The 23,671-nt window shown below is 43.9% G+C and overlaps 1 protein-coding gene and 1 long non-coding RNA gene across 2 annotated transcripts; both read right to left on the bottom strand.

Annotated features, from left to right (window-relative positions):
* Positions 1 to 769: 769 nt before the first annotated feature.
* On the bottom strand, positions 770 to 2,666 carry LOC129621729 (chloride intracellular channel protein 4-like). The gene has a single exon (XM_055538454.1). The coding sequence runs from the start codon at positions 2,484 to 2,486 to the stop codon at positions 1,725 to 1,727; it is 762 nt and encodes a 253-aa protein (XP_055394429.1). The 5' UTR covers positions 2,487 to 2,666; the 3' UTR covers positions 770 to 1,724.
* A 4,941-nt stretch (positions 2,667 to 7,607) lies between these two features.
* On the bottom strand, positions 7,608 to 12,405 carry LOC129620656 (uncharacterized). The gene is made up of 3 exons (XR_008698639.1): positions 12,308 to 12,405; positions 9,213 to 9,299; positions 7,608 to 7,807 (listed from the first exon to the last, which is right to left on the bottom strand). It is a non-coding gene; the product is annotated as an uncharacterized LOC129620656 (long non-coding RNA).
* Between the last annotated feature and the right edge of the window lie 11,266 nt (positions 12,406 to 23,671).

Consider the following 23,671-nt stretch of genomic DNA (forward strand, 5'->3'; position numbering starts at 1 on the left):
CCTTGTACTTCTTAGAGACAGTGACTAGTATAACAGATTACTTGAACTGTCTTGAGATTTTCTTTGTGACCTTATAGCTGGTCAACAACTGTGATGGTTTTTCACACTTGACATAATGATGCCTCTATTTTTTGGTGCAACATTCTGTATTCACGCAAAATACTTGGAATGGTGCCAGGCATGTAAGTTCTTAACTGTTAGCTAATAGTATTGTTTTTTATTTTATAATTTTTTCTTCATGACCTATTGATTTATGATAGAGGCTGTTAGGTCCTCCCACTAGGCCTTGGGATTTGTCAATTTCTTTTTATAATTATATTAGTTTTTGCTTTCTGTATGGGCTTCCCAAGTGGCTCAGACTGTAAAGAATCTGCCTGCAATGCAAGAGACCTGGGTTCGATCCCTGGGTTGGGAAGATCCCCTGGAGGAGGGAATGGCTACCTAGTCCATTATTCGTGCCTGGAGAATTCCATGGACAGAGGAGGCTGGTGGGCTATAGTCCATGGAGTCACAAAGAGTCAGACAAAACTGAACAAGTAACTCTTTGCTTTCTATAATTTAAGACCATCTTGTTTTTTTTTTTTTTTAACCTGTTTAATCTTGTTTTTAATAAAGGATTTATACTGCACTCTTTAGATTATCAAATATGCTTTATAAACAAAACTCTACTTGATATGCTGACAAATCCATGCTATATTCCTTAGGTTAACTTTTACATTATTAATCATTGTACTGCTAGAGCTAAATGAACGAAATATCAGTTTACATAGTGTTGCTCAGAAGATCTACAGACAGCAAGGCTGATGCTTACCTTAAAAAAGAGCACTTTTAAAATATAGGAAGAGAGCAATAATGTTCCAAATGAATGGCACTGGACAGAATACATATAACCAGTAACATATTTAGACTGAGCGTATCAGGTGCCCATTGGTTTCTCTTATATTCATAATATGCTTGAGAAGATCTTGAAAATACCATCCTTCCCTCTAAACTTTAAGCTTCTAAGTAGTGTCAGATATAATCATTAGTATGAAAGAAAAATGCTTTTAGGCAAAAGTAAAAATCCATGTACAAAGTAAAATAACAAAATCTGCACTGACTTTCGGTAGAAAGCACTCTTCTCGGGTGGTAACATCCTTTAGTACATATCCAGGATAGACTAAACTGAAATAGAATATTTTGATACAGTAGCAATCCTTTCATATACTATTACTAAATATTATAAAATTCCAAAAATACATAAATATTCCTTGTACCATGCATTATGCACCAGTTTGGGCCTGACTAAAGGGGTCACGGTTACTATTTATTTTTTTAATTTTTTTTATGGTTACTATTTTAACAGTTGAACAGTGCACCTCAAAAGTTCTGTCATCGATACACAGTGAATGGACGCCAGTGATGAAGGCTCCAGAGAGATGGCAAACCACCTTTAAACTACCGTTAAAGGGAAAGTTTGTGATGGAGTGTCTCCAAATTGGAGGAGAGGAGGATACAGGCTAGGGGATATAGGCAGGGTAAAGGAATTTTAAAATAATACTGCTTAGGAGTATATATATTTCGAGACAGCTACTATACCTTGTCTATCCTTTATCCTAATCTGGAATAACTGCATGTTCGTGCCAAATAAAGTTTCTACTTTCTAGGAAGAGGAGCAGTCTGTTAGGGAAAGTATGTTCTTAGTCAGGGGAAGATGTGAAGACGCTTCTCTCATAAGTGCTCTTTTATTTGGTAAGTCTCTTGGCTACCTCACTGTATGCTATTTCAACCTCCTTATCACTGGGGCAGGTGTTGGTGAACTCATCCCTACTGTAGGCATTAGTTAGGTATCTCCAGATGCCAGTCATTCCTTTTGGAATATCGAAGTTGCGGTATTTTTTTGCCACCACCTTGACAATGTGCAGCTTGGGCAGCAGGTTGCAGTCAGCTAGTGTCATTTCATTGCCATCCAGAAATTTACGTGTGGAAAACTTAATGTCCTCCATACTATTCTCATCAATTTCATCAGGGAGGGGAGAATTCAGATATTCATCTAGTTTCTGCAGTGTTTTCAAGAGACCCCGCTCCAAAGCTTCATTAGCCTCTGGCCTGGAATTCTTGATATATGCAGAGAATTTGGCAAAGATGTCCATTCCAGCAGTATTTGATTCTGGGTGTTTTGGTGAAAGCTTTAAGTACTTGGGGGGGCATAAGACTTCTTCAAGAAATTCTTCAATCTTATTTACATCCGTTTTGACCTCATTGTTGAAAGTTATAAATGGTGGGTGGGTCCCCGGAGCCAAGTTCTGCAGGTCTGCAGGCTTCCTTTTCAGGTCAACAGTTGTGAAACTAAACACAACTCCTTTGAGCCAAAGAATCATGAAGAGCCTCTGGGAAAAGGGGCAGTTTCCTATGCTTTCACCATCACTGCCAGCCTTGACGAAGAGCTCGATGAGGGGCTCTTTGTCCTCCTCCTTCAACCCGTTCAGCGGCATCGACAACGCCATGGCCGGTTCGGCTGGGCTCCGCGGACGGCGGCGACGGATGTTTCTGCTCCGGGACTGCTCTGGCTACGGGCTCCCGCCGCGCTGCAGCTCCCTGGACTGTCCTGGCGTCTAGCTCGCCTCAGCCTCCACGCCTCAGGCTCTTCATCTCAGCACCTCCCCACGCCCCGCGCTCGCGACCCATCTTGTTTTTTGAAAATAATTTTGTTTGTTTATTTTTGGCTGTGCCAGGTCTTCATTGCTGCACGGCCTTTTCTCTAGTCGCAGTGAGTGGGGGCTACTTTCTAGTTGTCTTGGGCAGGCTTCTCATCGGGGTGGTTTCTCCTGTTGCAGAGCACGGGCTGTAGGCACTCAGGCTTCCATAGTTGCAGCATGCGAGCTCAGCAGCTGTGGCTTTTGCTTAGCTGCTCCTCCGCATGCAGCATCTTTCTGGACCAGGGATCGAACCCATGTCTCCTGCATTGGCAGGCAGACTCTTTACCACTGAGCCACCAGGGAAGCCCAAGATCATCTTACTAATTACCTGCTACTATATAACAAAATACCCCCGAATTTAATGGCTTGAAGCAACAATACACATTTATAGTCTCGTGGTTTTTGAGTCTGGGATTCATACATGGCTTAACTTGGCAATTCTGCCTTAGGGTCTCTCATGAGTTGTTGGCAGGAGTCACTGTTCTGCAAAGGTGAGCACAGGTCTGGGGACCTGCTTCCAAGCTCACTCACATGGTTGGCAAGTTGGTGCACCTGTCTTCCCCCACGAAGACCTCTCTGGGACTGCAGGAGTGTCCATTGACATGGCAGCTGGCCTTCCCCAGGGCAAGTGATTCAAGAATGTATATACACATCAAGGAAACAAGAATTGAAAGAGACACATGTACCCCAATGTACATCCCAGCACTGTTTACAATAGCTAGGACATGGAAGCAACCTAGATGTCCATTGGCAGATGAATGGATAAGAAAGCTGTGGTACATATACACAATAGAATATTACTCAGCCATTAAAAAGAATACATTTGAATCAGTTCTAATGAGGTGGATGAAACTGGAGCCTGTTATACAGAGTGAAGTAAGCCAGAAAGAAAAACACCAATACAGTATACTAACGCATATATATGGAATTTAGAAAGATGGTAACAATGACCCTATATTCAAGACAGCAAAAGAGACACAGATGTAAAGAACAGACTTTTGGACTCTGTGGGAGAAGGCGAGGGTGGGATGATTTGAGAGAATAACACTGAAACATGTTGTATATTACTGTATGTGAAATAGATCACTAGTCCAGGTTCGATGCATGAGACAGGGCGCTCAGGGCCGGAGCACTGGGACAACCCAGAGGGATGGGATGGGGAGGGAGGTGGGAGGGGGTTTCAGGATGGGGAACACATGTACTGCTGCTAAGTCGCTTCAGTCATGTCTGACTCTGTGCGACCCCATAGATGGCAGCCCACGAGGCTCCCCCGTCCCTGGGATTCTCCAGGCAAGGACACTAGAGTGGGTTGCCATTTCCTTCTCCAATGCATGAAAGTGGAAAGTGAAAGTGAAGTCGCTCAGTTGTGTCCGACTCTTAGCGACCCCATAGACTGCAGCCTACCAGGCTCCTCCATCCATGGGATTTGCCAGGCAAGAGTACTGGAGTGGGTTGCCATTGCCTTCTCCAATGGCAAAAACCACTACAATATTGTAAAGTAATTCGCCTCCAATTTAAATAAATTAATTTACAAAAAAAAGAATGTACAATGAAGAAGCTGTGATGTCTTTTATGATGTGATTTTGGGAACCACATGCTTCACCATATTCTACCCATCAGAAATGAATCTCTAAGCTCAGCCCATATTAAGGCAGGGGAGTTATGCTCCACCTTTTGAAGGAAAGAGTGTTAAAGCATTTGCATGCATACTTAAAAATAATTCAGCTGCCCTTTAATCTATCCAGACTTATGATGTCCTCTTTTCTTAATGGAGTATTTCTTTATTATATACTTTTCTTCTTTATGCCTTATTGATTTTTTTTTTTAATTTAACACCACGTGGTTTATTTATTTGCCTGTGTTAGGTTGCTAAGCCAGGTTTTCATCCCTTTATTTTCAAATATTCTTTCTGGTTTTGTTGTTAGATATCTGTCATGAATAAGATATTATTGGATTTGTAGGACTTTAATCTGATAAATTATTTTACTATATGAATTTATTATGTTTATCTTCCTTATAATTATTAATATATTTGAACTTACATCTATTAGTTTGTATTACCCTCTAATTGTTCTTCATTTTACTTTTCCTGCTTTCTTTTGGATTGAAAATGTTATCAATTTCCTATATTCTATTACACTTCTCTAGTTGGGAAGCCATAATATTGTATTTCCATTCTTTAGAGGTCACCAAAGTTTTTTTGAAAAAAATGAAGTTATTATTTCCATCCATCAATGTTTCACAAACCTTTGCCTGTCTTGAGACTTAAAAAAAAAAACAAACTACTTTTGTTATACATTTCTAATTTAATTGCTTTGTCATCAAAGAGTACAGTCTGAATGATAAGGATCCTTTGGAATTTGTAGAGGTTTCTTTTGTGGCTTACTGTTTTAAGGGGCTTCCCTGGTGGGTCAGCAGTAACGTGTCCACCTGTAATGTAGGAGACATGCGTTTGATCCCTGAGTTGGGAAGATGTCCTGGAGGAGGGCACAGCAACTCATTCCAGTATTGTTGCTGGGAAAATCCCATGGACAGAGGAGCCTGGCGGGCTACAGTCCATGGGGTCACAAAGAGTCGGACACAACTGAACACACACACACACACACACACACACACACACATATACTGTTTTAAAGGTTGCATATCTCAAAAAAGTGTATGCATTCCTTTTATTTTTCCAGTTCAGAGTGCTGTATACAGCTAATAACTCAGTCCATTAAGTGTATTGCTTGGCCTACAGGAGTGTGGCAGTATTCAAACTGCAATATTATTATTTTGTCAAGTGTTGCTTGCCTTGTTCCAAGAGGCTCTCCTGCACTGTCACAGACACAAGCCACACTGGTTTTTCAGTGTATTTATTGAACTTTAATGCCAAACTCTATTCTTATTTGCTCCATTTGGACAGTTTATTGTCCAGGCACATGATCCTTCTTCAAATTAAAATAAAAACCCTGGTGAAGGTTAGAAATGGGTTCAAGTCGGTACTTTGTGACAACCTAGAGGGGTGGGATGGGGTGGGAGGTGAGAAGGAGGTTCAAGAAGGAGGGGACATATGTATATCTATGGCTGATTCATGATGATGTATGGCAGAAGCCAACACATTATTGTAGAAGGCGGTGCGCCGAAGAATTGATGCTTTTGAACTGTGATGTTGGAGAAGACTCTTTGAGAGTCCCTTGGACTGCAAGGAGATCCAACCAGTCCATCTTAAAGGAAATCAGTCCTGAATATTCATTGGAAGGACTGATGCTGAAGCTGAAACTCCAATACTTTGGCCACCTGATGCGAAGAGCTGACTCATTTGAAAAGATCTTGATGCTGGGAAAGATTGAAGGCAGAAGGAAAAGGGGACGACAGAGGATGAGATGGTTGGATGGCATCACCGACTCAATGAACATGAGAGTTTGAGTAAACTCCGGGAGTTGATGATGGACGGGAAGGCCTGGCATGCTGCAGTCATGGGGTTGCAACTGAGTGACTGAACTGAACACATAATTGTAGAGCAATTATCCTTCAATTAGAAATAAATTTTTAAAAATAAATATGTTCAAGTTACCAGAGTGGTGGTCAGATACTGAAAATGGATTTGGTAATGAGAGAAAAACCTGTTTCCCAACATTTACAGAGATTTCCAGTATCTGTGACTTCATGTCAACTCCAGGGAGACAGCAAGCAACGCAATTTGTCCACCAGGTGGCGCACTAAGCACATAGTCTAATTCTGAGAGGAAGAAACGATCCCAGTAAGAAATGTAAGAAATGGGAGATTTTCCAATGAAAGATCAGGACTCCATAGTCAACTCTGTGTGTGTGTGTGTGTGTGTGTGTGTGTGTGTGGTGCGTACTAGACCAGGAACTTACAATAACAGAATCTAGGATCTGGATTGGATCCCCAGCATCTTCTCCCTTAACCCTCTTCCCAGAAGAGATAATCAATTCAAAGAATGAAACAAATGGTTTGATTCATAACTAACGTAAATGTAGTTAAGGTGTTTTATCCATTACTTCTTTCTATAATGCAATATTTGTTTTATTTTAAATTTTTAACACGGATATTTTATATTTCCACTTCTGAGAAATGTGATGCGTTGCTTTAGCTATTGAAACAAACACAGAAAAACTCACTGAGGACTTGCCTGGTGATCCAGTGGTTAAGAATCTGTCTTGCAGCGCAGGGGACAATCCCTGGTCTGGGAAGATCCCACATGCCATGGGGCAACTAACTTCGTGGGCCGCAGCTACTGAGCCATGGCTCTAGAGCCCGCAGACTTCAACTGCTGAGCCCATGTGCCTAGAGCCTGTGCTCTGTAACAAGGGAGGCCACTGCAATAAGCCCAAGCACCACAGCTAAGATGCAGGGCAGCCAACAGATTAATTAATTAATCAATTAATTTTTAAAAGACCCACTGAGTTGTTACATTTACATTACCACCACCCTCCCCAAACTGTTGTTTACTTAGGACATCTCTAATTTTTTCCATTCAGGCACTTTGAACCACAATTATAAAGCTTCTGTTGCCACATTGAGAATGCTTGTAGTATGACAGGCAACAGAAAAGAAGGCATAAAGTAGATTTGCGGTCATTATAGCCATGTAAAGACATGTGCTCATATGGATGCATGTTGGAAGTGGACCGTGGAGAAATAAACATGTAGTTTTTTGGGGGGAACTGGAATTGTGTGTGTTTCTTCTTCTATTACAAATCATACATTATTTATAATAAATTGATAAGGAATAAAAAGTGAAGCCATATATATATATGCTTTGACGTGAGAAATACAAGACAAACTTCATTGTGGTCGTTTTTTTTTTTTTTTTTTTCCTGGCCATTCTTATTATTGGTTTCATTCCATGATTCTTGATGAAAATAATTTTGTTGTATAGAAGAGGATACAAAAATGTTCACAAATGTGTTCAAAAATGATCTACTTTAATGGTCAAATATACCAGGTCTGCCGCTGTTGGCAGTGAAGATCCCCTGGAGTAGGAAATGCCAACCCACACCAGTATTCTTGCCTGGGAAATCCCATGGACAGAGGAGCCTGGCGGACTATAGTCCAGGGGATTGTGAAGAGTCGGGCACGACTGCGCACACTCATGCTGCTGTTGGCAGTCTGGGTCTCCTCTGCCTCTTGGGAAAAAGAGCAGGACTGTGTGAGGGTTAAGTGATCTGCATCGCTTAGCTGAAAGAATCACTTTACATTCATTCAAACTTAAATGCATGAAGTTGAGAAAGCCTTGCTGAAGGACAGGGGCGTGTCTCCCCAGACTTTTCCCCGGAGGGCACCCCGTGGTTGAAGCCACCTGCAGGAGTGGGAACAGGGGTGGCTTTGCTGCTGGTGTCAGCCGGACAGCAATGGGAGCTCCTTGGCCCTCCCTGCAGCTGCCACAGCAAAGGTGCTGGTTTTCCTGCCACCTGGGGGCTGGAGTCCACAGGAGAACTGAGTCAGTTCAGCTTGGGAGTCAAGCTCAGAAAGAAGGAGAAAGGTGAAGGCCTTAGAGGAGGGGAGTCTCAGGTTAGCCTTTCCCTTCTGGACAGGAGAAGGAAATGGCACCCCACTCCAGTATCCTTGCCTGGAAAATCTCATGGACAGAGGAGCCTGGTGGGCTGCAGTCCATGGGGTCACAAAGAGTTGGGCACGACTGAGCGACTAACACTTAATTCTGGACAGACAGAATGGGCGGGCGGGGGCTCTGCCAGCCTTGGCCAGGTGGGCGGGGAGAGGTCTGGGGGGTCTCCCATGTGTCTGGCTTTGGGACATAAGAACGCATGGCACAACCTTTAAAATAATGACATGGTCATAGGATGCGACATAAACTGATTAGAACCAGCTAGGTCCAAGACGGCAGACTCAACTTCCACTTGACTTCGAGCCTCAGTATACGCTCACTGTGGGGGTTTCCCAGGTAACACTACTTGTAAAAAACCCACCTGCCAATGCAAGAGACATGAGACACAGGTTCAAGCCCTGGGTCGGGAAGATGCCCTGGAGGAAGGCTTGGCAATCCACTCCAGTATTCTCGCCTGGAGAATCCCAAGGACAGAGGAGCCTGGCGGGCTACAGTCCATGGGTTGCAGCATCGGACACAACTGAAACAACTTAGCACGTAGGTACACAAGCACGTCGGCTCATTGTAGGGCTTCTCGGGTGGCACTAGTGGTAAAGAACCTGCCTGCCAATGCAAGAGACACAGGAGACGCAGGTTTGATCCCTGGGGTGAAGATCCCCTGGAGGAGGGCATGGCTACCCACTACAGTATTCCTGCCTGGAGAATTTCATGGACAGAGGAGCCTGGTGGGCTACAGTCCAGGGGATCACAAAGAGTTGGACAGAACTGAAAGACTTAGCAAGTAACACACATAACACTTAGCTCATTGTAACATACCCCAGGTGCCATGACCATAAAGGCCAAAAAGTGGACAGTGGCCCAACTCCTGGAAATCCCCACACCTTCCCCAAAATAGCTGGAATACTCCTCCCACTCACTAGCCTATGAAACTACCCACCCCTATAAAGAATGGCAACTCCATACCTTTGGAGGCATCCTCTGTCGGCGGAGTGTGTTTCCTCTCTGAATAAATCTTCTTTCACTTTACTATGGCTTCCCTTGAATTCTTTCCTGTGTGAAGCCAAGAACCCACACTTGGTGGCTACTCCAGGGACTTGGACGTGACCTGGGAAATGACCATCCTCTCGTGCCCCACTCTCTTTCCTGAAGCAGCTTCATTGCCCTGGTGCCCTCTCCATGGGTCCAAGGCTTTTCCTGGGGGGCCAGCACGGGGTCCTGCTCCCAGGACTTCTCTGCCTGCCAGTCTCACCTTCTTGGATCGCTCTCCAGGCCTGTGCACTCAGCTCAAATATTTGCACTGTGCCCTCCCCACCCTGAGGATGGAGAAAGCCCATTTTACAGATAAGGAAACTGAGGTGGGGGCTTTAACATCTTCAGGATAGGGGAATTCCCTCAACCAGCCAAGAGGCTCCTTTCCTTGGTGCAAATACCATCTTGTTCTGAGGATAACACAAATAGTACAGGCCTCACTGGATCATGAGGAGCTGGAGTCTTGATCTGAAGAGGGAAGATTCATTGTGATCAGTGGCTAGATTGGGAGCTCCCTAAGGAGGGAGACTGGTTGGGTCATCTCTGTCCCCAGTGCTCTCAGATGCTCAGTCATGTCCGACTCTGCAACCCCACGGACTGTAGCCCACCAGGCTCCTCTATCCATGGAATTCTCCGGGCAAGAATACTGGAGTGGGTTGCCATTCCCTCCTCCAGGGGGTCTTCCAACCCAGGGATTGAATCTAGGTCTCCCGCATTGCAGGCAGACTCTTTATTGCCTGAGCCACCAGGGAGATGAGCTATGAACTGTAGCCTGCCCTAACTGGGAATTAATCGGTGATGGGAACCACTGTTACATCAGAATAAGTACATTTTTATCTTACTAATTCCAGTACCATTGTATTTGAAAGCAAGAAGTAGGACCAAAAAAAATAAAGAAAGGACTTCCCTGCAGTCCAGTGGTTAAGACTCCTCACTCGCACTGCAGGCGGCACAGGTTCGATTCCTGATCAGGGAACTAAGACCCTGCATGCTGTGTGATGTGGCCAAAAAAAAAAGTACCACCAACTGGCCAAGGGGCTCTACATTCAGAGAAAGGAGGTCAAGAACTGGGAGAACCAGTCTGAAAACTACCTTGTTTCATCATGTGTGAACGAGCGTAGAGGTGGGGCATTGTATAAAAAACAAAACACCCCACAGAACCTGGGGAGACATTGGACATGGTGTGTGTGTGGGTTGGGGGCACTTTGGACAAGTAGCCCTGACCTGGCGCAGGAAGGTTGAAAGAAGCCTTGGCTCCTGATAACATGTTTCTCTTCAAAGAGCCTTTATGTGATTTGTGCATAAGAAATGCAACAAAGTCCAGAAGTAAAGCTCTGACAGAGGAAGGATAGCAGAAGTCTTAGGTAAGCAAGCAGTGCTCGCCTATAACTGGTGAAAAAAAAAAGAACCCGTGACTCTGGGCAGAGTTAGACCCTCCCAGACTCGGAACCTCTGTGGTGCTTCTATGGGGAGGAATCCCGTGTGGTCTGAAATTTAAAGTGTCCAACTTTTAACTGGATGCAGCCCATGCAGCAGAAGGAAAGAATGACTTTACAGGAAACCTAGGTTAAAAACACTGATGCTAACAATGTTCCTACCACTAGGAAGAGCATCTGCCATTTATTTGTTGAGCGCTTATTATGTACTTTGCATATATTATCTCATCTAACTCTTGTTACCACTATGAACAATAAAATTGTGTGATTTGGTACTAATGACATAGGGCCGAGAACTCTGTTCTCTAAAGTCCACGGACCATGAGAAGCTTTACTACTTAACTCTTTTCTATAACAATAGAACATTCCAGGGTTCTGAGCCATGCAGGTCACTGTAACACACAGAGACTGTGATTTCCATCCTAGGCGCAGAGCTTGGCTTAAAGCCACATTCCACGTGTGGCTTCATTTTGTGGAATGGAAACCACATCCTGAGTTCACTTCCTGGCCCTGGTGGTAGTCAGATAAAGTTTCTACCAACACCTAAAACAATGTTGCTGAGGATTTCTCTGGTGGTCCAGTGGGTAAGACCTCACCCTCCACTGCAGCCGATATGGGTTTGATCCCTCGTTGGGGAGCTAAGATCTCTCATTCCTCCTGGCCAAAAAACCAAGACAAAAAAAAGAAATGGAATTGTAACAAATTAAATAAGGACTTTAGAAATAGCCTACATCAAAAAATCTTTAAAAGAAGAAACAATGTTGCTAAGGGCCCCTGGCCAAGGTCACACAATCCCACTATTTCTGAATCATTATTACTTTCTTACTTATGACACCTTAATTTCTCCACTGAAGGAAATTTTCTAAAAAAAAAAAAAAAAAGGACCTAATTCAAAGACTTCTTTCTTGACAGAGACATTTTAAAAGGAAATACTAAAAGTGTTTAAATCTCTGCTGTCTAACACAGTACTCAAGCCTCACATGGCTGTTGAACATGGCAAGACTGAATAGAGATGTGCCCAGGAGTAAATCAACACAGCATTGCCAAGACTTAAGATAGAAAAAAGGTAAAATATCACATTAATAATTTTTATATTAACTGTGTATTGCAACAATAATATTTTGAATATATTGAGTTAAATGAAATATATAATTGAAATTAATTTCACCTGTTACATTTACCATTTAAAAAATATGGCCACTAGAAATTATTAAATTGTGTGTGTGGCTTGCATTTGTGGCTTATATTTCTCTTGAGGAGTGCTGGTTCAGATAATCATGGTTTTTGTTTTGTTGTTTAGTCACTAAGATATGCTTGACTCTTTTGTAACCTCATGAACTGTAGCTGCCAGGCTCCTCTGTCCATGGGATTTTCCAGGCAAGAATAATGAAGTGGGTTGTTATTTTCCTCTCCAGAGGATCTTTCTGATCCAGGGATTGAACCCTCGTCTCCTGTTTGGCAGGTGGATTCTTTACCCCTGAGCCACTTGGGAAGCCCAGTCATCGTCGCTGGTTGCTGTTGTTCAGTCGCCCAGTCGTGTAGGACTCTTTGCGACCTCAGGGACTGCAGCATGCAGGCCTCCCTGTCCCTCACCTTCTCCCGGAGTTTGCCCAAGTTCATGTTCATTGCGTTGGTGATGCTGTCCAGCCATCTCATTCTCTGACTCCCTCTTCTCCTTCTGCCCTCAATCTTTCCCAGCATCAGCATCATTGTCATACCAGTGGCAAACGAAGAGAAAAAAGAGATTGGAGAAGAGGAAATGGAAGAGGACGGGGGTGGGAGAGGGAGAGTAAGAAAGAAAGGGAGAAGGAGAGGGTGGGGAAAAAGATGTCTGGTTAAAGATTGTCAGAAACCTCCCAGGACTGGTTAAAGATCTGTAGAATCCTCCCAAGATCATGGAAGGGTAGTGAGATTCCAGAAAAGGTACTTAAACCTGTTAATGTATACCAGAAAATTGCTTAAGTGTTTTTCAAGATGCAGAGTTCTAGGAAGGAACAGCTATACCAGACGACAGAGTTCCATTCCCACCTGAATTTGGGACAGGTTCTTTCTCAACCTCCAGAGAATATGATTCCATGGGTTGAGGAGGGCCCTGAAATCCCGTGGTTTTGCCAACTCTCCTATGGCTGATTCTGTGGTTACATGAGTTTGAGAGTTGTTGACTTAGAAGATGGTAGTATAGTGTCAACTATAAATTGGCCCTTACCAAGAGCATGGCCAGAAAGGCATCAGCCATCTGCCTCTACGGAGATTGAACCCTATGCTGCAATAGCTGTTGACCTTCAATAACCCCTGAGGGAATTCAGGGTGGAGTGAGGCACTCTGTGCTCCAGGGAATCTGCTGGGAAAGGTATAGTTGGATGTTTTTAGAAACAGGTTTTATGATCTCAATCCTTACATCTCCTCATATCTAGGGAAGTACTAAATCCCTTCTGGTGACATCAGATCCTCATAACTAACAAAAAACCTTTTGTAAAATGAATGCTTAATGGTATTGAGCTCCCCCTTCACCAAAATCTTATAAATTTACCTTCCCCTCTGCTACTTTGGAGCAGTCTCTCAGAGCTATCTGAGATGCTGCTTTCTGGGCTGCAGTCCTCAGTACAGTTCAGTCACTCGGTCGTGTCCAACTCTTTGTGATCCAATAGACAGCAGCACCCCAGGCCTCCCTGTCCATCACCAACTCCTGGAACTTACTCAAACTCATGTCCATCTAGTCGGTGATGCCATCCAACCATCTCATCCTCTGTCAGCCCCTTCTCCTCCTGCCTTCAATCTTTCCAAGCATCAGGGTCTTTTCCAATGAGTCAGTTCTTTGCATTAGGAGGCCAAACTATTGGACTTTCAGCTTCAGCATCAGTCCTTCCAATGAATATTCAGGACTGATTTCCTTTAGGATTGACTGGTTGATCTCCTTGCAGTCCAAGGGACTCTCAAGAATCTTCTCCAACACTATAGTTCAAAAGCATCAATTCTTTGGTGCTCAGCTTTCTTTATAATCCAACTCTCACATCCATACATGACTACTGGAAAAACCACAGCTTTGACTAGACGGACCTTTATTGGCAAAACAATGTCTCTGCTTTTTAATATGCCATCTAGGTTTGTCATAGGCTTTCTTCCAAGAAGCAAGTGTCTTTTAATTTCATGGCTGCAGTCACCATCTGCAGTGATTTTGGAGCCCAAGAAAATAAAGTCTGTCATTGTTTCCATTGTTTCCCCATCTATTTGCCATGAAGTGATGGGACCAGATGCCATGATCTTAGTTTTTTGAATGTTGAGTTTTAAGCCACCTTTTTCAACTCTCCTCTTTCACTTTCATCAAGAGGCTCTTCAGTTCGTCTGCACTTTCAGCCATAAGGGTGGTGTCATCTATTTATTGGAGAAGGCAATGGCACCCCACTCCAGTACTCTTGCCTGGAAAATCCCACAGACAGAGGAGCCTGGTAGGCTACAGTCCACGGGGTCCCTGGGAGTCGGACACGACTGAGCAACTTCACTTTCACTTTTCACTTTCCTGCATTGGAGAAGGAAATGGCAACCCACTCCAGTGTTCTTGCCTGGAGAATCCCAGGGATGGAAGAGCCTGGTGGGCTGCCGTCTATGGGGTCGCACAGAGTTGGACACGACTGAAGCAACTTAGCAGCAGCAGCAGCAGCAGCAGCAGCATCTATATATATGAGGTTATTGATATTTCTCCTGGCAATCTTGATTCCACCTTGTGCTTTATCCAGCCCAGTATTTTGCATGATGTACTTTGCATGTGAGTTAAATAAACAGGGTGACAATACACAGCCTTGACATACTCCTTTCCCGATTTGGAATCAGTCTGTTGTTCCATGTCCAGTTCTAACTGTTGCTTCTTGACCTGCATACATATTTCTCAGGAGGCAGGTCAGGTGGTCTGGTATTCCCATCTCTTTCAGAATTTTCCAGTTTGTTGTGGTCCACACAGTCAAAGGCTTTGGCGTAGTCAGTAAAGGAGAGTAGATGTTTTTCTGGAACTCTCTTGCCTTTCGTATGATCCAACGGATGTTGGCAAATTGATCTCTGGTTCCTCTGCCTTTCAGGATTTGGCATAGCTCAACTGGAATTCCATCACCTCCACTAGCTTTGTTCGTAGTGATGCTTCCTAAGGCTGTGACTTCACATTCCAGGATGTCTGGCTCTAGGTCAGTGATCACACCATCGTGATTATCTGGGTCGTGAAGATCTTTTTTGTACAGTTCTTCTGTGTATTCTTGCCATCTCTTCTTAATATCTTCTGCTTCTGTTAGGTCCATACCATTTCTGTCCTTTATCGAGCCCATCTTTGCATGAAATGTTCCTTTGGTATCTCTGATTTTTTTTGAAGACATCCCTAGTCTTTCCCATTCTGTTGTTTTCCTCTATTTCTTTGCATTGATCGCTGAGGAAGGCTTTCTTATCTCTTTTTGCTATTCTTTGGAACTCTGCATTTAGATGTTTATATCTTTCCTTTTCTCCTTTGCTTTTCGCTTCTCTTCTTTTCACAGCTATTGGTAAGGCCTTCCCAGACAGCCATTTTGCTTTTTTGCATTTCTTTTCCATGGGGATGGTCTTGATCCCTGTCTCCTGTACAATGTCATGAACCTCATTCTATAGTTCATCAGGCACTCTATCTATCAGATCTAGTCCCTTAAATCTATTTCTCACTTCCACTGTATAATCATAAGGGATTTGATTTAGGTCATACCTGAATGGTCTAGTGGTTTTCCCTACTTTCTTCAATTTAAGTCTGAATTTGGCAATAAGGAATTCATGATCTGAGCCACAGTCAGCTCCTGGTCTTGTTTTTGCTGACTGTATAGAGCTTTTCCATCTTTGGCTGCAAAGAATATAATCAATCTGATTTCGGTGTTGACCATCTGGTGATGTCCATGTATATAGAGAGTCTTCTCTTGTGTTGTTGGAAGAGGGTGTTTGTTATGACCAGTGCATTTTCTTGGCAAAACTCTATTAGTCTTTGCCCTGCTTCATTCTGTATTCCAAGGCCAAATTTGCCTGTTACTCCAGGTGTTTCTTGACTTCCTACTTTTGCATTCCAGTCCCCTATAATGAAAAGGACATCTTTTTTGGGTGTTAGTTCTAAAAGGTCTTGTAGGTCTTCATAGAACCGTTCAATTTCAGCTTCTTCAGTGTTACTGGTTGGGGCATAGACTTGGATTACCGTGATATTGAATGGTTTGCCTTGGAAACGAACAGAGATCATTCTGTCGTTTTTGAGATTGCATCCAAGTACTGCATTTCGGCTCTTTTGTTGACCATGATGGCTACTCCATTTCTTCTGAGGGATTCCTGCCCGCAGTAGTAGATATAATGGTCATCTGAGTTAAATTCACCCATTCCAGACCATTTCAGTTCGCTGATTTGTAGAAGGTGGACATTCACTCTTGCCATCTCTTGTTTGACCACTTCCAATTTGCCTTGATTCATGGACCTGACATTCCAGGTTCTATGCAATATTGCTCTTTACAGCATCGGACCTTGCTTCTATCACCACTCACATCCACAGCTGGGTATTGTTTTTGCTTTGCCTCCATCCTTTCATTCTTTCTGGAGTTATTTCTCCACTGATCTCCAGTAGCATATTGGGCACCTACTGACCTGGGGAGTTCCTCTTTCAGTATCCTATCATTTTGCCTTTTCATACTGTTCATGGGGTTCTCAAGGCAAGAATCCTGAAGTGGTTTGCCATTCCCTTCTCCAGTGGACCACATTCTGTCAGATCTCTCCACCATGACCCACCCATCTTGGGTTGCCTGAAAGATGATGCTGTGAAAGTGCTGCACTCAATATGCCAGCAAATTTGGAAAACTCAGCAGTGGCCACAGGACTGGAAAAGGTCAGTTTTCATTCCAATCCCAAAGAAAGGCAATGCCAAAGAATGCTCAAACTACCACACAATTGCACTCATCTCACACGCTAGTAAAGTAATGCTCAAAATTCTCCAAGCCAGGCTTCAGCAATACGTGAACCGTGAACTTCCTGATGTTCAAGCTGGTTTTAGAAAAGGCAGAGGATCCAGAGATCAAATTGCCAACATCCGCTGGATCATGGAAAAAGCAAGAGAGTTCCAGAAAAACATCTATTTCTGCTTTATTGAGTAGGCCAAAGCCTTTGACTGTGTGGATCACAATAAACTGTGGGAAATTCTGAAAGAGATGGGAATACCAGACCACCTGACCTGCCTCTTGAGAAATTTGTATGCAGGTCAGGAAGCAACAGTTAGAACTGGACATGGAACAACAGACTGGTTGCAAGTACGAAAAGGAGTACATCAAGGCTGTATATTGTCACCCTGCTTATTTAACTTATATGCAGAGTACATCATGAGAAACACTGGACTGGAAGAAACACAAGCTGGAATCAAGATTGCCAGGAGAAATATCAATCACCTCAGATATGCAGATGACACCACCCTTATGGCAGAAAGTGAAGAGGAACTCAAAAGCCTCTTGATGAAAGTGAAAGAGGAGAGTGAAAAAGTTGGCTTAAAGCTCAACATTCAGAACACGAAGATCATGGCATGCGGTCCCATCACTTCATGGGAAATAGATGGGGAAACAGTGGAGACAGTGTCAGACTGTATCTTTCTGGGCTCCAAAATCACTGCAGATGGTGACTGCAGCCATGAAATTAAAAGACGCTTACTCCTTGGAAGGAAAGTTATGACCAACCTAGATAGCATATTCAAAAGCAGAGACAATACTTTGCCAACAAAGGTTCGTCTAGTCAAGGCTATGGTTTTTCCAGTGGTCATGTATGGATGTGAGAGTTGGACTGTGAAGAAGGCTGAGCGCCGAAGAATTGATGCTTTTGAACTGTGGTGTTGGAGAAGACTCTTGAGAGTCCCTTGGACTGCAAGGAGATCCAACCAGTCCATTCTGAAGGAGATCAGCCCTGGGATTTCTTTGGAAGGAATGATGCTAAAGCTGAAACTCCAGTCCTTTGGCCACCTCATGCAAAGAGTTGACTCATTGGAAAAGACCCTGATGCTGGGAGGGATTGGTGGCAAGAGGAGAAGAGAACAACAGAGGATGAGATGGCTGGATGGCATCACTGACTTGATGGACATGAGTCTGAGTGAACTCTGGGAGTTGGTGATGGACAGGGAGGCCTGGTGTGCTGCAATTCATGGAGTCACAAAGAGTCGGACACAACTGAGTGACTGATCTGATCTGATCCTCTGCCTTTTCTAAATCCAGCTTGAACATCTGGAAGTTCACGATTCACGTACTGTTGAAGCCTAGCTTGGAGAATTTTGAGCATTACTTTGCTAGCATGTTAGATGAGTGCAATTGTGTAGTAGCTTAAACATTCTTTGGCATTGCCCTTCTTTGGGATTGGAATGAAAACTAATATTTTCCAGTCCTGTGGCCACTGCTGAGTTTTCCAAATTTGCTGGCATATTGAGTACAGCACTTTCACAGCATCATCTTTTAAGATTTGAAAAAGCTCAGCTGGAATTCCATCACCTCCACTAGTTTTGTTCATAGTGATGCTTCCTAAGGCCCACTTGACTTCCCATTCCAGGATGTCTGGCTCTAGGTGAATGATCACACCATCATGGTTATCTGGGTCACAAAGATCTTTTTTGTACAGTTCTTCTGTGTATCCTTGGCACTTCTTCTTAGTATCTTTTTCTTCTGTTAGGTCCATACCATTTCTGTCCTTTATTGTGCCCATCTTTGCATGTAATGTTCCCTTGGTATCTCTAATTTTCTTGAAGAGATCTCTAGTCTTTCGCATTCTTTGTTTTCCTCTATTTCTTTGCACTGATTACTGAGGAAGGCTTTCTTATCTTCCTTGCTATTCTTTAGAACTCTGCATTCAAATGGGTATCTTTCCTTTTCTCCTTTATCTTTAGTGTCCCTTCTTTTCTCAGCTATTGGCAAGGCCTCCTCAGATAACCATTTTGCCTTTTTCCTTTCTTTTTCTTGGGGATGTTCTCTGCCTCCTGTATAAGGTCAGGAACCTCCGTCCATAGTTCTTCAGACACTCCATCTATCAGATCTAACCCCTTGAGTCTACTTGTCATGGATTCACAAATGGCAGAGTAGAAGGACGTGCACTTATATTCTCCTGTGGAAACTCCAAAATTACAACTCTTTGCTGAACAACCATCGACAGGAGAATGTTGGATCCAAGGAGAGGCCCCAGCAAGATGGTAGGAGGGGTGAAATCGCATTTTGACTCAGACCCTATACCCGCCAGAGACATTCGGAGGGCTCAAACAAACTTTGTGTGTGCCAGGACCTAGAGACCCCAAAGAGACTGAGCCAGAACTGTGTTTGAGTGTCTTCTGCGGAGGTACAGGTCAGCAGTGGCCTGCCACAGGGACAGGGGTTCTGGGTGCAGCAGACCTGGGTGTGGCATAAGCCCTTTCAGAGGAGGTTGCCATTAACCCCACCACAGAGCCACCAGAACTTACACAGGACTGGGGAAACTACTCTTGGAGGGCACAAACAAAACCTTGTGTGCACTAGGACCCAGGAGAAAGGAGCAGTGACCCCACAAGAGACTGACCCAGACTTGCCTGAGAGTGTCCAGGGGTCTCTGGCAGCGGCGTGGGTCGGCGGTGGCCTGCTGCAGGGTGCAGAGCACTGAGTGCAGCAGTGCGTGCATGGGACCTTTTAAAGGAGGTCACCATCCATCATCTTCATTACCTCCACCATAGTCTGGCCTCAGGTCAAACAACAGGGAGGGGACACAGCCCCGCCCATCAACAGAAAATTGTATTAAAAATTTACTGAGCATGGTCCTGCCCATCAGAGCAAGACCCAGTTTCCCTTTCAGTCAGTCTCTCCCATCAGGAAGCTTCCATAAGCCTTTTATCCTTCTCCATTAGAGGGCAGATAGAATGAAAATCACAATCACAGAAAACTAATCAAACTGATCACATGGACCACAGCCTTGTCTAACTCAATGAAGCTATGAGCCATGCCATGTAGGGCCACCCAAGATGGATGGGTCATGGTGGACAAAACATGGTCCACTGGAGAAGGCAATGGCAAATCACTTCAGTATTTTTGCCTTGAGAAACCCACGAACAGTATGGAAAGGCAAAAAGATAGGACACTGAAAGTAGAACTCCCCAGGTTGGTATGTGCCCAATGTGCTACTAGAGAAGAGTGGAGAAATAACTGCAGAAAGAACGAAGAGACAGAGCCAAAGCAAAAACAATACCCAGTCGTGCATGTGACTGGTGATGGAAGTAAACCCTGATGTTTTAAAGAGCAATATTGCATAGGAACCTGGAATATTAGGTCCATGAATCAAGGCAAATTAGAAGTGGTCAAACAGGAGATGGCAAGAGTGAACATCAACATTTTAGGAATCAGTGAACTAAAATGGACTGGAAAGGGTGAATTTAACTCAGATGACCATTATATCTACTACTGTGGGCAAGAATCCCTTAGAAGAAATGGAGTAGCCATCGTAGTCAACAAAAGAACCCGAAACACAGTACTTGGATGCAATCTCAAAAACGACAGAATGACCTCTGTTCATTTCCAAGGCAAACCATTCAGTATCACAGTAATCCAAGTCTATGCTCCAACCAGTAATGCTGAAGAAGCTGAAGTTGAACGGTTCTATGAAGACTTACAAGACCTTCTAGAACTAACACCCTAAAAAGATGTCCTTTTCATTATAGGGCACTGGAATGCAAAAGTAGGAAGTCAAGAGATACCCTGAATAACAGGCAAATTTGACCTTGGAGTATAGAATGAAGCAAATCAAAGGCTAACAGAAGTTTTGCCAAGAGAACACACTGGTCATAGCAAACACCTTCTTCCAACAACACAAGAAAAGACTCTACACATGGTCATCACCAGATGGTCAACACCAAAATCAGATTGATTATATTCTTTGCAGCCAAAGATGGAGAAGCTCTATACAGTCAGCAAAAACAAGACCAGGAGCTGACTGTGGCTCAGATCATGAATTCCTTATTGCCAAATTCAGACTTAAATTGAAGAAAGTAGGGAAAACTTCTAGACCAGGCCTCCATGTCCATCCAGCTCCCAGAGCTTGCTCAAACTCATGTCCATCGAGTTGGTGATGGCATCCAACCATCTCATCCTCTGTTGTCCCCTTCTCCTCCTGCCTTCAATCTTTCCCAGCATCATGGTCTTTTCCAATGAGTCAGTTCTTTGCATTAGGTGGCCAAAGTATTGCAGCTTCAGAATCAGTCCTTCCAACGAATATTCAGGACTGATTTCCTTTACGATTGACTGATTTGATCTCTTTGCAGTCCAAGGGACTCTCAAGAGTCTTCTCCAACACCATAGTTCAAAAGCATCAATTCTTTAGTGCTCAGCTTTCTTTATAGTCCAACTCTCACATCCATACATGACCACTGGAAAAACCATAAAACCATAGCTCTGACTAGATGGACCTTTGTCGGCAAAGTAACGCCTCTGCTTTTCAATGTGCTGTCTAGGTTGGGCATAACTTTTCTTCCAAGGAGCAAGCATCTTTTAATTTCATGGCTGCAGTCACCATCTGCAGTGATTTTGGAGCCCCCCAAAATAAAGTCTCTTACTGTTTCCACTGTTTCCCCATCTATTTGCCATGAGATAATGGGACCAGACGCCATGATCTTCGTTTTCTGAATGTTGAGCTTTAAGCTAGCTTTCTCACTCTCCTCTTTCACTTTCGTCAAGAGGCTCTTCAGTTCATCTACACTTTCTGCCATAAGGGTGGTGTCATCTGCATATCTGAGGTTATTGATACTTCTCCAAGCAATCTTGATTCTTGTTTGTTATTCTTCCAGCCCAACCTTTCTCATGATGTACACTGCATATAAGTTAAATAAACAGGGTGACAATATACAGCCTTGACATACTCCTTTCCCAATTTGGAACCAGTCCATTGTTCCATGTCCAGTTAACTGTTGCTTCTTGACCTGAACACAGATTTCTCAGAAGTAAAGTGGTCTGGTATTCCCATCTCTTTCAGAATTTCCCACAGTTTGTTGTGGTCCACACAGTCAAAGGCTTTGGTGTAGTCAATAAATAAAGCAGAAGTAGATGTTTTTCTGGAGAAGGCAATGGCACCCCACTCCAGTACTTCTGCCTGGAAACTCCCATGGACGGAGGAGCCTGGTAGGCTGCAGTCCATGGGGTCGCTCAGAGTCGGACTGGACTGAGCGACTTCACTTTCACTTTTAACTTTCATGCATTGGAGAAGGAAATGGCAACCCACTCCAGTGTTCTTGCCTGGAGAATCCCGGGGACGGTGGAGCCCGGTGGTCTGCCATCTGTGGGGTCGCACAGAGTCGGACACGACTGAAGCGACTTAGCAGCAGCAGCAGATGTTTTTCTGGAATTCTCTTGCTTTTTTGATGATTCAACGAATGTTGGCAATTTGATTTCTGGTTCCTCTGCCTTTTATAAATCCAGCTTGAACATCTGAAAGTTTTTGATTCATGTACTGTTGAGGCCTAGCTTGGAGAATTTTGGGCATTACTTTGCTAGCATGTGAAATGAGTACAATTGTGCTGTAGTTTGAACATTTTTTGGTGCTGCCTGTCTTTGGAATTGGAATGAAAACTGATCTTCTCCAGTCCTGTGACTACTGCTGAGTTTTCCATACCTAACCAACAGTGTTTCTAGTGATCTCTTTGTTTGGTGCCTGGTGGCTCAGACAGTAAAAAATCTGCCTGTGATGCAGGAGACCTGGGTTCCATCCCTGGGTTGGGAAGATCTCCTGGAGAAAGGAATGGCTACTCATGCCAGTATTCTTGCGTGGAGAATTCCATGGACAGAGGAGCCTGGCAGGCTACAGTCCATGGGGTGGCAAAGAGTAAACACGACTGAGTGACTAATAGTTTGGTGCCTTGGAGGCACTCCTCTCCCACTGAACAAAAGTTACCCTCTCACTCATCCTGAAGATTTGTCTAGGGGGAAAGGGGACTTTGGAAAGGGGATGCTTGGACCAACAATAGAGTTCACAATCAGATCTACTTGGGAAAGCGTTCACATCACAGCAGAGGATTGTCACAGGCTAACGTTTGTGTCCCCCCCCCCCCATTAGTCATATGTCAAGATCCTAGCCCCCATACAGATGGTATTTGGAGCTGGGGTTTTGGAGAGATAATTAGGTAATGGGATCAGCGCCCTTATAAAAGAGACCCCATTGGGCTTCCTCGCCCATTCACCATTGTGAGGACATGATGGAAAGATGACCGTCCATGAACCAGGATGTGGGCCCTCAGCAGACACCCAATCTTTTGGCATCTTGATCTTGGACTTCCCAGCCTCCAGAACAGTGAGAAATAAATATTTATTTAAAAGCCACTCAGTCTGTGGTATTCTGTTAGAGCAGCCCACATTGACCAAGACAAGGATGCCGAATGGCAGATGGATCTCTTAAAGTGGAATTTAGTGCCCAGATATCCCTTGGGAAGTCTGGGTGTGTCCCCCAGTGTTTCACCTGCCCCAGGCATTCACATACAAGCCAGATGCAGTAGCTGCTGCAGATGAGAATGATGTAAAGATAACTCGACCCACTGGTGAGAAGGTGGAAGTTGCTCCCAGGAGTGTTCTGGAGCCCCTCGCACCTGGAGCTGCCTCTCAGTTCAGCTGGTTTCCCCTCCATGGGAAAATGGCTCCTCGGCCTCATCCTCCCCCTTTATGTGGCAAATTCTTTGCTTTAACTTCTCTGGGTATGTCCTTAAATTTTTCTTCAGCACATATCCAGTATTTATTGCTTGGTCATGGTAGTAAACGTTTGAGCTCTCTGAGATAAACAACTTGAGTTCAAATATTTACTTGTTGTGCGACCTTTGGAGGTTACTTTCTCTAAGCCTTGGTCTTCTCTTACAGAAACTTGTTTTGTTACAAAGTTTCAGTGACTGAATGCACAGGATGTTCTGAGCACAGTGTCAGGAGCAATGAGCACGCCATAGATGTGAGCTGTAATACAATCATA

The sequence above is a fragment of the Bubalus kerabau genome, chromosome 10, assembly GCF_029407905.1.
Source record: "Bubalus kerabau isolate K-KA32 ecotype Philippines breed swamp buffalo chromosome 10, PCC_UOA_SB_1v2, whole genome shotgun sequence".
Taxonomy (NCBI): domain Eukaryota; kingdom Metazoa; phylum Chordata; class Mammalia; order Artiodactyla; family Bovidae; genus Bubalus; species Bubalus kerabau.

Excerpts from the sequence above, each read along its gene's own strand:
- LOC129621729 (XM_055538454.1), bottom strand. The coding sequence starts at position 2,486 with ATGGCGTTGTCGATGCCGCTGAACGGGTTGAAGGAGGAGGACAAAGAG.